Genomic DNA, 11947 nt, shown 5'->3' on the forward strand with positions numbered 1-11947 from the left:
CAAAACATGTCTGTGCCCTGGCTGGTACAGCTCTTTTGGTTTGAGTGTCAACCCTTGCACCCAAGGGTCGTGGATTCGATTTCTGGTCAGGGCACATACGGGAGGCAACTGATTAATGTTTCTCTCACATTGATGTTTCTCTCTCTCTACTGCCCTTCCTCTCTCTCTAAAAAAATCATTGAAAACATATAAAAAATAAAATCAATGAAAACAAATCCTTGGGTGAGGATTATCAAAACAAAACAAAACATGGCCGTTATTAGGATTAAATGAGATAATCCATGCAAGGTAGTTTATATGATGCCTGGTACATTGTAAGAGCTAAAAAATTAGCTATTATTATTACTACTACTACCACCTGTACCAGGAATTGTACCAAATGCTGGGGAGACAAAGATGACAAAACAATTCCTGCTTTGGATACTATCTACTGGAGAAATAGACACACAAACGGGCGTTCCATTGTAACGCAGTGAGCCCAGTGACAGGAGTGTGCACAAGGCAGAGGGAACAGAGGACATGCCCAAGCTCTGCTCACAGGTTCAAGGAAAACCTAGAAGAGCCGAAGAAGAAATGAACATGTGTCACTGTGTCTAGACATCTTCAAGGAGTCCAAGTATAAGGAGTAGGATTAGAGAATATGGAGAGACTAGTTCTGGTTATTGATAGGGTTGTAATCTGTATCTATATTACCAGTGAGTGCATTCTGTGTGCCAGGCACTGCTCTGGGGACCTAAATGCATCAATCCCCTGACTGGGGATTGAACCATGACCTGGTTCATAGGTTGACTCTCAACCACTGAGCCATGCCAGCCGGGCTAGAGTTGGGTATTTTAAAATGCCTATTCATGCCACCAGGAATACAGGTTGAAGGCAGCAGTGAAGCCATGACAATGGACTGGGCAGAGGATGGCTGGGGGACTGCTTATACCAGAGTCTTGCCAAGCATTCTTCAGTCCAACATGCGACACTAAAGGGACAGAGGAGCACTTCTGCAGATGGCTCCTCTGCACTGATTCCCTGTCAGGGATTAGGGCTGGTACACGAGAATAGAAGAGCTAAAAGGTGAAATACCTGCCCCAAGGGCGTAGGGTCTGTGTTCTGCCTTTCACTGCTCATCAGGCACACTCCAGGACTGAGGCTGCGCTGACCCACAGGTCAGGGGTGCTGACGTGGTACCCTGGGAGCTTACCTCCTAGGTGCTTTTCAGGGGCAAAGTCTTACTTTATATGCAGATGGATTCACACATGGATTAAAGGGTTGTAGGAGGGAATAATTAAATACACACACACAATGCAGAGCCTAGCTGAAATGCAAAGCAGGATGAAGGGGAAGAGCTGGCGTGGGAGATGCATACCTCCAGTGGCCGCTGTGAGCTCAGTTCGGCGGACAAAACCAAGGTATCCTGTCCGAGCCCACAGTGTCTGAGCAGCATCCCCAAAGCTGAGGCGAGTGTTGAAATGATCAGCTTGAAGAGTCTCACTATCGTAGATGGTGTAATAGCCACTGGCCGTATGGGGACTGTTTACCCAAATCTACAAGAAAAGGGCACTGGTCACATTTCCCAAGAACATATTGTGACTTTAGTTTTTTAATCTCATTTTTATATTAATAGCAATAACACAACTGCAATAAAGGCAGCTGACATTTCAAGTATTCAGTAAGATAAGTACTTTATATGCTTTATCCCATTCATTCCTGCCACATGACATGACAATATAGTTCACACTACTGTTATTCCCATTTTACAAATGAAAAAACAAGGAGTTAAGTAACTTGCCTAAAATGTGGAAACTAGGAGACTCACACCCAAGTCTGGGAGGCAGAGGCCATGCTCTTAACCACGACACTACACTGCCTCCCTGGCTCGTTTCTCAGCCTCTTCCAGAGTCTCCCAAAGGTGTCATTCCTGTGCTTCTGAAACAAGGTATAGAGCCCTCAAGGAAACAATCCAGGGTTTCAGAATTTACCACATAAACCACCAATAACTAAAAATGGTTGGTAACACTAAATAGGCGCCATTCTATGTGCATTACAGATACAGGTATTAATGCATGTAACTCACACAATTCTACTACGTAGGTGCAAATATTATCGATGGATGAGGAGACTGAGGCCCAGAGAGATTAAGTAACTTGCCCAATATTGAGAAGCTGCTAAGTGGTAGAGCCCAGGTCACCTGGCTCCTGTACCTACAACACTCCTCCCAGTATGCTATGGGATGAAACTGTGTCCCTCAAAGATTTGGGGGCAAAAAAATTAAGACTTTAAAAACATTTTAATACTAATACAAAAATTAACACATTTTGGGATAGAATATAAAATTTGCATGAATTTCTGAAATTTAATCTTTATGGCTCCTTCAATAGGTGGAGGAGGTAGGATTTGCCCATTTTCCTTTTCAACTGAGGGATTCTCAGTGGACAAATCTGGGACGAGTTCTAGTTTGGGTGCCTAAATCTTCTCTCCATCCTGGTCTCAATCTTCCTCTGCTGTCCATTTCAGTCTTGTGCTTTACAGAGGAAGATTAAGACTCTTTTAAAAGATGAAAATTCCCAATGGGGGAAAAGCACATCCACACTTTCTCTGACTTTGAAATATGAACCCTAAAGTTGTTCTCTGCTGACTTTCAGAGTAAAGGTGAAAGGTACACCTACCTCTCCAAGGTGAGAGTCTCCAACAGGCCCTTTGGTCTCGGGATTAACAATAACCACTTTCACTCCAGGTAAAATCTAAGAATCAAAGGGAAAACACAAAGACTCAGTTAAAATCTAATGACCTGCTCTCCCTCTAGTGAGGTGAGGAGTGCACAAAGGCAGGAGCTAACTGAGATGTTGCTCACAGAATCGTCCTCAGTGGAGACCAGAGGTACAATATGGTTCATCCTCAAAAAGAAACCAAAGAACCAACCAGTCTACTTCCTTCAAAGGAATGAGGAACTGCAGATCAGAATGATGTTAGGAATTTATAGACGGCCCTGGCCTGTGTTGCTCAGTGGTTAGAGTGTCCTCCTGCGAGCACGAAGGGTTGAGAGGTCATTCCCCATTGAGGCACAAACCTGGGCTGCAGGTTCAATCCCCACCCTGGTCAGGGGGCATGCGGGAGGGAGGCAATCGATATGTCTCTCTTACATCAATGTTTCTCTCTATCTCCCTTGCTCCTACCATCCTCTAGAAGTCAACGGGAAAAATATCCTCAAGTGAGGATTAGCAACAACAATAAAACAAAACAAAACAAAACGAATTTGTAGACTAAACCTGTAACTGTCCTTTCCCACATCTATCTTGTTCACTGGATGATGGCACTAAACTCCTTAAAGCAGGAAGGGCAGCAGTGAGGGGCTGCCTGTGAGACCGCACTCTGGTCCACAGTGAGTGCTAGAGTTGAGGGCCCTGGAGAGAGACAGAGGAAGGGAGCAGTTTTGCAGGAGACTAGAAAGACACTCGAGTGCCCCAGGACCTCCCTCAACATGGAGGAGGAAGCAGCAGGTGCTGGCCGAGAGGATGGCTCAGGGCCTCTCTGGTCACCTGCATTCTCTCTTAAGCCTCCGTTTTCATCTTGGGTTTCTGGATGATGCAGTTACCTGAGAAGCCCTACAATGATTATCTGGGCTCGTACATCTAAAACTTCCAGGGAGGAAGAGACAGGGCCAGGCACTGGTGGCAGCCACTGCTAGCTGAGGCAGACGAAGATTTGACAAGATGAGAGGACCAACCTAAGCCCACTTCGAAGGGTTTAAACAGAAGAGGGAAACTGGAGGTAGTTCTCCGTGGGGTTGATCTACCACAGGAGGCTGGGCAGGTTCCCTCTTTCCCCCATTTTCTCCTCTGCCTTCCAGAATTCCTAGAAGGGATTCTGGGGCATCATCACTTCTCTTCAAAGGGAGAAGAAACTTGAAAGCTTATGCTGATGTTTCATCACCCTCAGTAAGTTGTTTAAAACCGATATAGACTGCTTGGGTGGTAAACACACAATACAATATACAGGTGATGTATTGTAAAACTGTATATCTGAAACCTATATAATTAACCAATGTCACCCTAATAAATTCAATTAAAAAAATAGAACTATAGCCCTCGTCAGTTTGGTTCAGTGGATAGAGTGTCGGCCTGTGCACCGAACGGTACCGGGTTTGATTCTGGTCAAGGGCACGGACCTCGTTGCAGGCTCCTCCTGGGCTCGGGCCCTGGTCAGGGCTCATGCAGGAGGCAACAAATCGATGCATTTCTCTCACGTCGATATTTCTCCCTGTCTTTCCCTCTCTCGTCAACCTCACTAAAATCAATGGAAAAATATCCTTGGGTGAGGATAAAAAAAAAAAACACTATAAAAAAACCCTGCTGTAGATTGAATGTTCCCAATGAGGACTGGAAATCCTAATCCCCACTGTGATGGTATTAGGAGGTGACTTTGAGCCATGACTAAGTCAGGAGGGCAGAACCCTCATGGAGGGGATTAGTGAACTTATAAAAGAGACCCAGAGATTTCCCTCGCCTCTTCTGCCAGGTGAGGACACAGTGACAAGAGGGCCATCTATGAGCCAGAAATCCCTTGCCAGAACCTGCTGGTGCCTTGATCTTGGATTTCACAGCCTCTACAACCGTGAGAAGTAAGTTTCTGTTGTTGATAAGCCACCCAGTCTCTGGTATTGTTACAGCAGCCTAAATGAACTAAGATAATAATGAAATCTCTCCTTGAACATTTTAAAGCCTCATTCTAATCTAAATCTTATCCCCATAGATAATCACTGCAATATTTTTAATCTCTTCCCCATTTTGGTTTCTCTTTGAAATATATGTGTGTATATATATATATATATAAAATTATATATAAAATCTTCCCTAATCTTAAACCACACCCCTCCCCTATCTGCCACCTATTTTTCTCCTTGTAACACTTATAATGATAGAACTGGCTCTTGTTCATCTCTCTACTTTGAATAAATGAACATTAAATTTTGCTGGTTTGTCAAATAAGAATTAACATGTCAGATTTTTAAAAATCTATGGAAATTAAGAAAATTGAAACGGAGTATTCTTCTTATGTATCCATATGAATTTGAAAGTATTGGCTCAGTTGAAATTGTTGAGTTATCTCCAGATTTCAGTTAAGTTTTGCCCTGCGTATTAATATGTTAAATGGCTTCAGGTTTCTTTAAAATGAACCACTTCTCCACAGAGACCACCTTCCCAATGGTTAACAAAACAAATTACCTTTCCAGACTCTGAGAGGAGCAAACTCTGGGGGGCACCCCGTTCCACAAGACGAACCCTGTAGAAGAACGGTATTTACTATATGTAAGCCTTTCACAAGTGATTGCACCATGTCAACTATAGCTATATAGTGCCTTCCCAACACTCTAATTTGTCTCTCCTTCTTATGCTAGAGCAGGTTCTCAAACTTAGCATTACTGACATTTTGGGTCCGATAATGTTTTGTTACAATTTTTTTGTGAGGGGCTATCCTGTGCTTTGTAGAATGGTTAGCAACATCCCAGTCCTCTACCCACTAGATGTCAGCAGCAGCCCACTTGTTGTGACAATCAAAAATATCTCGACACTGTCATAAGTCCTCCAGAGGGAGAATACCCCAGGCTGAGAAACACGGAACTCGTGAATGCACTACCTGTGCAGGCGGGGCCAGTGCCACGGCACCCCGGAGAACACAGCTGACGTCAGTGGGACTTGGGAAAGGGTCACAGAGCCCGGGGCCAGGCTCACCTTGGGATACAGTTAAAATTCCTTTCTAAGTTGATGAGGGGAAAGGCTTTACTCCTGGGGCTCAGATAAAGTACTGTTTCAAAAACCCTACTCCGCCTCATTTATCTCATCTGTCCCATCTTTTATTTTTAAACTTTCAGAGGGAAGAGTCTGCCCATTTTGGTTTAATTTATATCAAAATACTTTTACACAGGCAGGAACTAAGTATTACATCTTAATATTAAAGAATAGTGCAGAACCTGTGAGAATTAAACTTTTCTTCTTATAAATGTAAAAATTTTTCAGGTATTAATAATGAAAAATTATTTCTCTCTTCCCATGCCCCCTGGAAGATACAAACAAAGGATGAGGAAGGGGCTGGCTTTCTTGAGGCTCAACTTTTTATGTTTAGGAACTCTAATAAGAAATGATCAAAATAAATCTACTGTACCTGTCATGTCTTAATGATTTCAGATCTACATACACAGTAGTTGGATCAGGCCCTGAGGTTCCCTAAAGAAAAATAAATCAATGCATGGTTTATTTAAAATTTAAATTACTGTCTCCACATTTCATATATTTAAATAAAGAAAGAAGTAAGTTAGACATACACATAAAAATGCAAACTCTATTTTGAAAGCTCACCCTCTTCAACCAGATGCGGCAGGGTGCAGTCAGTGCCTGGAAGAGGCGCCTGGCTTTGTCCTCATGTTTCTCTTCTCCTCCCTCAGGAGAGTGGGCCAGGGGCCTTCTCACAGAGGCAAGAGAAGCACTAAAAAGTTACCAGGCGAAGGCCGGTCCTCATCCCTGGACTTTAAAGCAGGGACGACTGCCTGGCTTGTGTGGCTCAGTGGTTGAGCATCAACCTATGAACCAGGAGGTCACAGTTTGATTCCTGATCAGGGCACATGCCTGGGATGCATGCAGTCTTGATCCCCAGTAGAGGGCCTGTGGAGGCAGCCAATCAATGATTCTCTCTCATCACTGATGTTTCCATCTCTCTCCCTCTCCCTTCCTCTCTGAAATCAATAAAGATATATTAAAATAAATAAATAAATAAACAAATAAATAAATAAATAAAGCAGGGACGACACCGGTCAGCACCCATGGGGATTTTCAAAATTAACACTGGCCCAACCTGAAAACAAAGGGCCCACAATTGGGCTCCACAGTTAAAGCTACGATGCTATTTAAAAGTCACCTGACCATGGTCATAGAAGACCTGAAAGTATCTACCCACGTATGCCACCTTCGTTTACTCTCACTCTTGTCCACGCCTATGTTTTCCTTATTAGTCTCCAAGCTACATACAATCAGACTCAGTTCTTTTCTGTTATTTACCCAGGAATAACATGGCAAAGTTGCCATCTGGTTGGAGAAAAGAATACAGGCTTATTTGTACTTCCTTTGCAAAAAAGTTATAAAATATGGAGGAGACAGGAAAACAGAAGGGAAGACATAAACAAAATTCAAATAGGACTCAGAGTCTTCTTCAGTCATTGCTGTGGACCATAAAACTACTAAACAGTTAGCACATGGGTGCTCAACGGCCAGAAAAAGCTCTGTGTGTAGCATCTAGCAACTTAAGAGATTCTATGGAACGACTCTGTGAAGATAATACTCTTCTCTTCATCTTACAGATGAGCAAAATGAGGCACAGTGAAGTCAAAACGAAATGGCCAGGGCCCCAGAGCAGGTAAGAGGAACGGGGGCTCACACCAGGCAGACTGTTGGAGGCCTCTGCTCCAGAGCACCACACATCCCCCTTGCATTTTTTCCAAGCACAATTTCACGAAAGTCACCTGTAAACATATTGCTACATTGACTCTTGATCCGAAAGTGGTGCTGACAGCTCGAGGGGACAGACCGATGTCTTTAAAGAGCTTGGAGAAGGACTGCTGGAGGGCAATACGGGGTCGCTCCTCGGCCACTACCACACACGTCCGGATGCAGGAGAGGTTGATCCCTCTGGTCTGTAAGACACCATGCACGCGAGCTGAGGTTAGCAAGACCATCAGAGAACTGAATAGCTAGGACCAGTGCTGTCTCTTTGGTCAGGAAAAGCCAACGAACTGTGTATTCTCCTCTCAGACAACCAGAGAAAAGACAGAAGTTTCCAGAAATGCCAAGGCTTCCACTGAAGTCATTACCCCCTGGTAAATGTGCTCACTCTATTTCTTTTCTCTTTCCTCTAAAAGTCTTGGGTTCCTCAGCAATCCATTTTCATCCCACCCCGTTTCTGTGCCTTGCATTTCTCCCTACTGCAAACTGGAGGCATGGGACTATGAGGAAGGGAACCGAGCACCCTGGAGATCAAATCTCTTGTCTTTTTTTCCTTCTTAAGGTCACATTTCTCTATTTAAGAAAATCTGGTGTCTTCTGACTCTCCCACATGCAGTCAGACATATGATCACTGGCTACACACATGAATGAGCTACCCCTTTGTCTCTGGGGCCCTCCCCAGTCTCTGATGTTCTGAGGTTGCAAATTCTATTGGAAAAATCCTACTGGAGGTTAACAGTTCCTTTCATCTTTCTATAAAGTCATTTCCATTCAGCCTCCCAACCAGTTTCACCTTCTTCGCCACAAATTACGACTCACATTAAACTCTGAAAGAGTGCATTAAAGTAGAAAGTGGAAGAGATAAACTTCCGGAGGTTTACAAAAGCACCTGTTTGACTGCCTAGAGAAAACCAAGCAGGCATGTCTGTCCACCCCTCCTCAGCGTCCTACCCGTCCCATTTCTTTAAAACCCCCAGGACTGCTGTTTGTTGCAGCGCCTTCTTACCTTCAGCACCTCCACTTGGTTTCCAAGCCCCTTGGTGCAGAGCTCCATTACTGAATAGGAGCAGAATGTATCCCGTATTTTGTACTGGTTGACAGTGGCAAGCCAGAGGAAAAGGTTGTTTTCTAACTCCATAGGAGGAATTAAGATGGACTGGTGACCTGAATAGACGCTGCAATACAGGAAGGCAAGAGCTGACATTAGCAAAGCATCCTAGATATTCTGATGTTTTAAAACATCATCAATTCAACTGAGTAGGAAGGACACTGTAGGGCCATACTAGATATAAGGTCTAAGAATCAGCCTTGTTCATATGCAACTCACAACACAGTGTAACTATAAAATAGAGCAGACTGTGATACATGTAGTAACTGAGATGTGAAGAAGGGACATCAACAAGATCACAGAATAAAGGGCAAGGTATCCAAACTGGGAAAGCTGGGGCTGGTGGGGGGCGGGGGCAGTTCAATGTGCAGGTGACAGTTGTGCTGGGGCTTGAAAAACGAGCAGGAATTTGACAGTGGCTGGAGGAAGTGAGGATGGTGATGAGGGTATTCCAGGCAGAGGAACCGCATATGCAAATGCAGAGGTATAAAATTACATGGTGTTTAAGGTTGACAGAAATAGTACCCCAGTGTGAAATACTAGAGCACAGGATGCATGGGGGAGTGATGAGACATGAGGCCAGAAGCGCTGGGATCAAACTGTGAAAGGGCTTAATTATCATATGAGGGATTTAGACTTTACCCAGTAGGCAGTCACTGCAGCTTTAAGTTGGGGCAAAACTAGCAACATGGAGGAGGGACTGGAGATACGAGACACTGAAGGCTGAGAGACAGTTAGCAGAGACTGCAATAGTCCAGCTGAGAGATGATGAGGGCTTGGACCCCGACAGTGCAGTGGGATAAAAAGGAAGGAATAGTAGAGTCACATATCATATGTATAATCTGCAGCCATGAATCCTCAACTTCCTAAGCCTGGGTATAGATCAGAATTACCAGGAGCCTAAGAGTCCTGCATTTGAAAAATACTGGAATTGGGGTCTCCACTGACAGAGATCTAAGTAAGTGTGTGGAAGGCCTATTAATTTTTTTTAGACCCCTAGGTGATTCCTATGTACAGACAGGTTTAGGAACAACTGAGCCAAAGGACATGACATTTAAATGGATGTGAGACATAAAGACAGAGAAGTTGGAGACAATGCCCGAGTTCCTAGTTTGGGTCCCAAGGTAAAGGGCCCATCCTAACAAAGATGGAGACACGGAAGGGGCTGTTGAGTTGCACGCAGCTGGGAAGGACCCACAGAGATGTCCACTAGGAGGTGACAATGCAGGTATGAGGCGAGGTTCCCTGGGCAGCTAGTGGGAGGAGGGGCAATGCTGTTCCATAAGGAACAATCTTGCCGGGACGAACGCGCTACTTTCCAGCCACATGCTACTGTCCCACCTCATTATATTCCTTCCTGCCAAGCCAGGGGGTGCATCCTGGCTGTCACAGCTCACATATGTCACCCAAGTATCATCCTTCTACTTGGCTCTACTTCTAAAGAGAGGATTACAGGACAGAGCAGAGAGCAGGTAATAAGATCACTAACCTTTCGCATGAGGCATAAAACTACTGAAAAGAAAAAGGGAATATAAACAAAACTACATCAACATCAGAGATATTTTAGAAGTAGAAATTCTGGAAAGATCAGCATCTTATTGAAACTCTCCCAGACTAAGGGAGCAAAGGGAGGCTGAGATGGTGTGGCCTCCAGACACGCCCACACCTTCTGTGTCTTTGCTTCTCCCTTCCTACCTGCAGAGACACCAGAGTGCAAAGCCAAGTCCACAGTAAGGGTCAAGGCAGATGGCGATCTGCCGAGAAGAGTACAATTCACACTGGAGCTTGATGGCTCTGCAGAGAGCATTGACTGCCGAGTGGGACATCTGGAAAGCAAGGAACATGGCACAGGATGGAACAGGCATCCCACAGGCAGCTTCGAGTCCCCCAAACTCCTCAAAATGATGTATATTTTTCATTGGTTCTAAAAGCTTAACCTCTCACTTCAGGTAACTAATTTCTGTTCATTAGTCAACCGAGTTTTATGAAATATGAATCTAATTTCATACTGTCTTTAACTGTAACTCTTATTATCTGTTAGCTTCTATGCTAGGTTCAGAACATGGCATAACTAATTCCTTGGGATAACTTATTCCGGAAGAGCCGATGCTCTTATTTAAATATAGCAGGGACCCTTGATCCTCCGCCTACCCTCTCTGGTACAACCAGCTGGCCTCTACAGCTGTAGTCCCTGGGGCAGTGGTCATCTCTATTTTCTGCAGGCCTGGCATTTGACCAGCATCCAGTGAGTGAGTGAATATACACAGACTACTCTACCTTCACTCCTGTAAGCATGCCCGTTGTAGAGACACTGAAGTCAAGATACGCCAACATCTCAGGAGTGGGTGGTTTATACAGCTGGGGCAACTTCTTCCTGGGTAAATCGTCTGCAAGGAAAAGAAAAAATCTGATGTCAAACACAGATGCTGGAACATGAAACCCGTTGCTCTTTTACTGGTTTTCTGTGGCCTTGCGATGGCCACATTTAGCTTCTGGGATCTGGGAAAGCTTAGGCTTCTCGTATTTAACCAAGCAGCTTATGTGTGTCACTCCTAGACGTGGGCTGGAGTTAAGGGCACCGCTAGGCAGTATGAACAAGCAAATCTGTATCGGGCAAATGTATTTACTAGAAGGTAAGTGAGGGGCATAATAACATAGTACTGTAGTTGAAAACGAAGAAAGCGTACTGCTGGCATTCAAATCCCAGCTCTGCAATTTTTCAGTGATTTGACCTTGAAGTTATTTAACAACTTTGTGTCTGTTACCTCATCTCTAAAATGTATTAATACCTACCCTTGCCCTAACTGGTTTGGCTCAGTGGATAGGGCATCGGCCTGTGGACTCAAGGGTGCCAGGTTCGATTCCGGTCAACAGATGCACTGAGCCTGGGGCCCTGCACTCTCAAGTTTGAGAACCTCTGCTCTGTGTCATCTCTCCGTTTTTGTCGCACTGCCATAAACCAGTTCCAGCATGTCATAATTTCAAGCGTTTCACCAAAAGGTTGATGAGACTTGGGGACTCAACAGGGTTGAGTCACACATGTAGTCCCCTGTTGGGAATGGCTAAAGGCATTTCCCCAAACCTGGATAGGAAACTGATTGTGGCTGCCAGACAGCTAAAAGGGCAGCTTAATCTACATGTTATTGCCTCCTACTGGCCAAACACCTGAACAGCTGTAGGCTATTCCCCAAACTGACAATGCCTCTATACCCTTTGAAACCTTACCCTTTGAGGTGTATTATCTCCACCTTGCCTTAGGACAAATTGTGTTAATAAAAGCAAGGGTCCTAGACAAGGAGGGAGTCTTCAGTTCCTTTAGCTGAAGGTCCTCTGACCCCCAAGGCCTTTCAAAATTATT

The 11947-nt window shown here is 44.5% G+C and overlaps 1 protein-coding gene across 4 annotated transcripts in view; it reads right to left on the reverse strand.

Annotated features, from left to right (window-relative positions):
* The window catches only part of DIP2B (disco interacting protein 2 homolog B), a 113959-nt gene that overhangs the window by 3126 nt on the left and 98886 nt on the right, over positions 1 to 11947 (reverse strand). For all 4 annotated transcript variants that reach the window (XM_015559640.1, XM_006757088.2, XM_015559638.1 and 1 more), the window contains 8 exons: positions 10867 to 10976; positions 10285 to 10415; positions 8488 to 8656; positions 7502 to 7672; positions 6151 to 6212; positions 5214 to 5271; positions 2658 to 2732; positions 1358 to 1535 (listed from right to left, as the gene is read on the reverse strand). In XM_015559640.1, the coding sequence (XP_015415126.1) occupies positions 1358 to 1535; positions 2658 to 2732; positions 5214 to 5271; positions 6151 to 6212; positions 7502 to 7672; positions 8488 to 8656; positions 10285 to 10415; positions 10867 to 10976 (954 nt within the window). The remainder of the gene's footprint in view (positions 1 to 1357; positions 1536 to 2657; positions 2733 to 5213; positions 5272 to 6150; positions 6213 to 7501; positions 7673 to 8487; positions 8657 to 10284; positions 10416 to 10866; positions 10977 to 11947) is intronic.

The sequence above is a fragment of the Myotis davidii genome, unplaced genomic scaffold (genome assembly GCF_000327345.1).
Source record: "Myotis davidii unplaced genomic scaffold, ASM32734v1 scaffold233, whole genome shotgun sequence".
NCBI lineage: Eukaryota > Metazoa > Chordata > Mammalia > Chiroptera > Vespertilionidae > Myotis > Myotis davidii.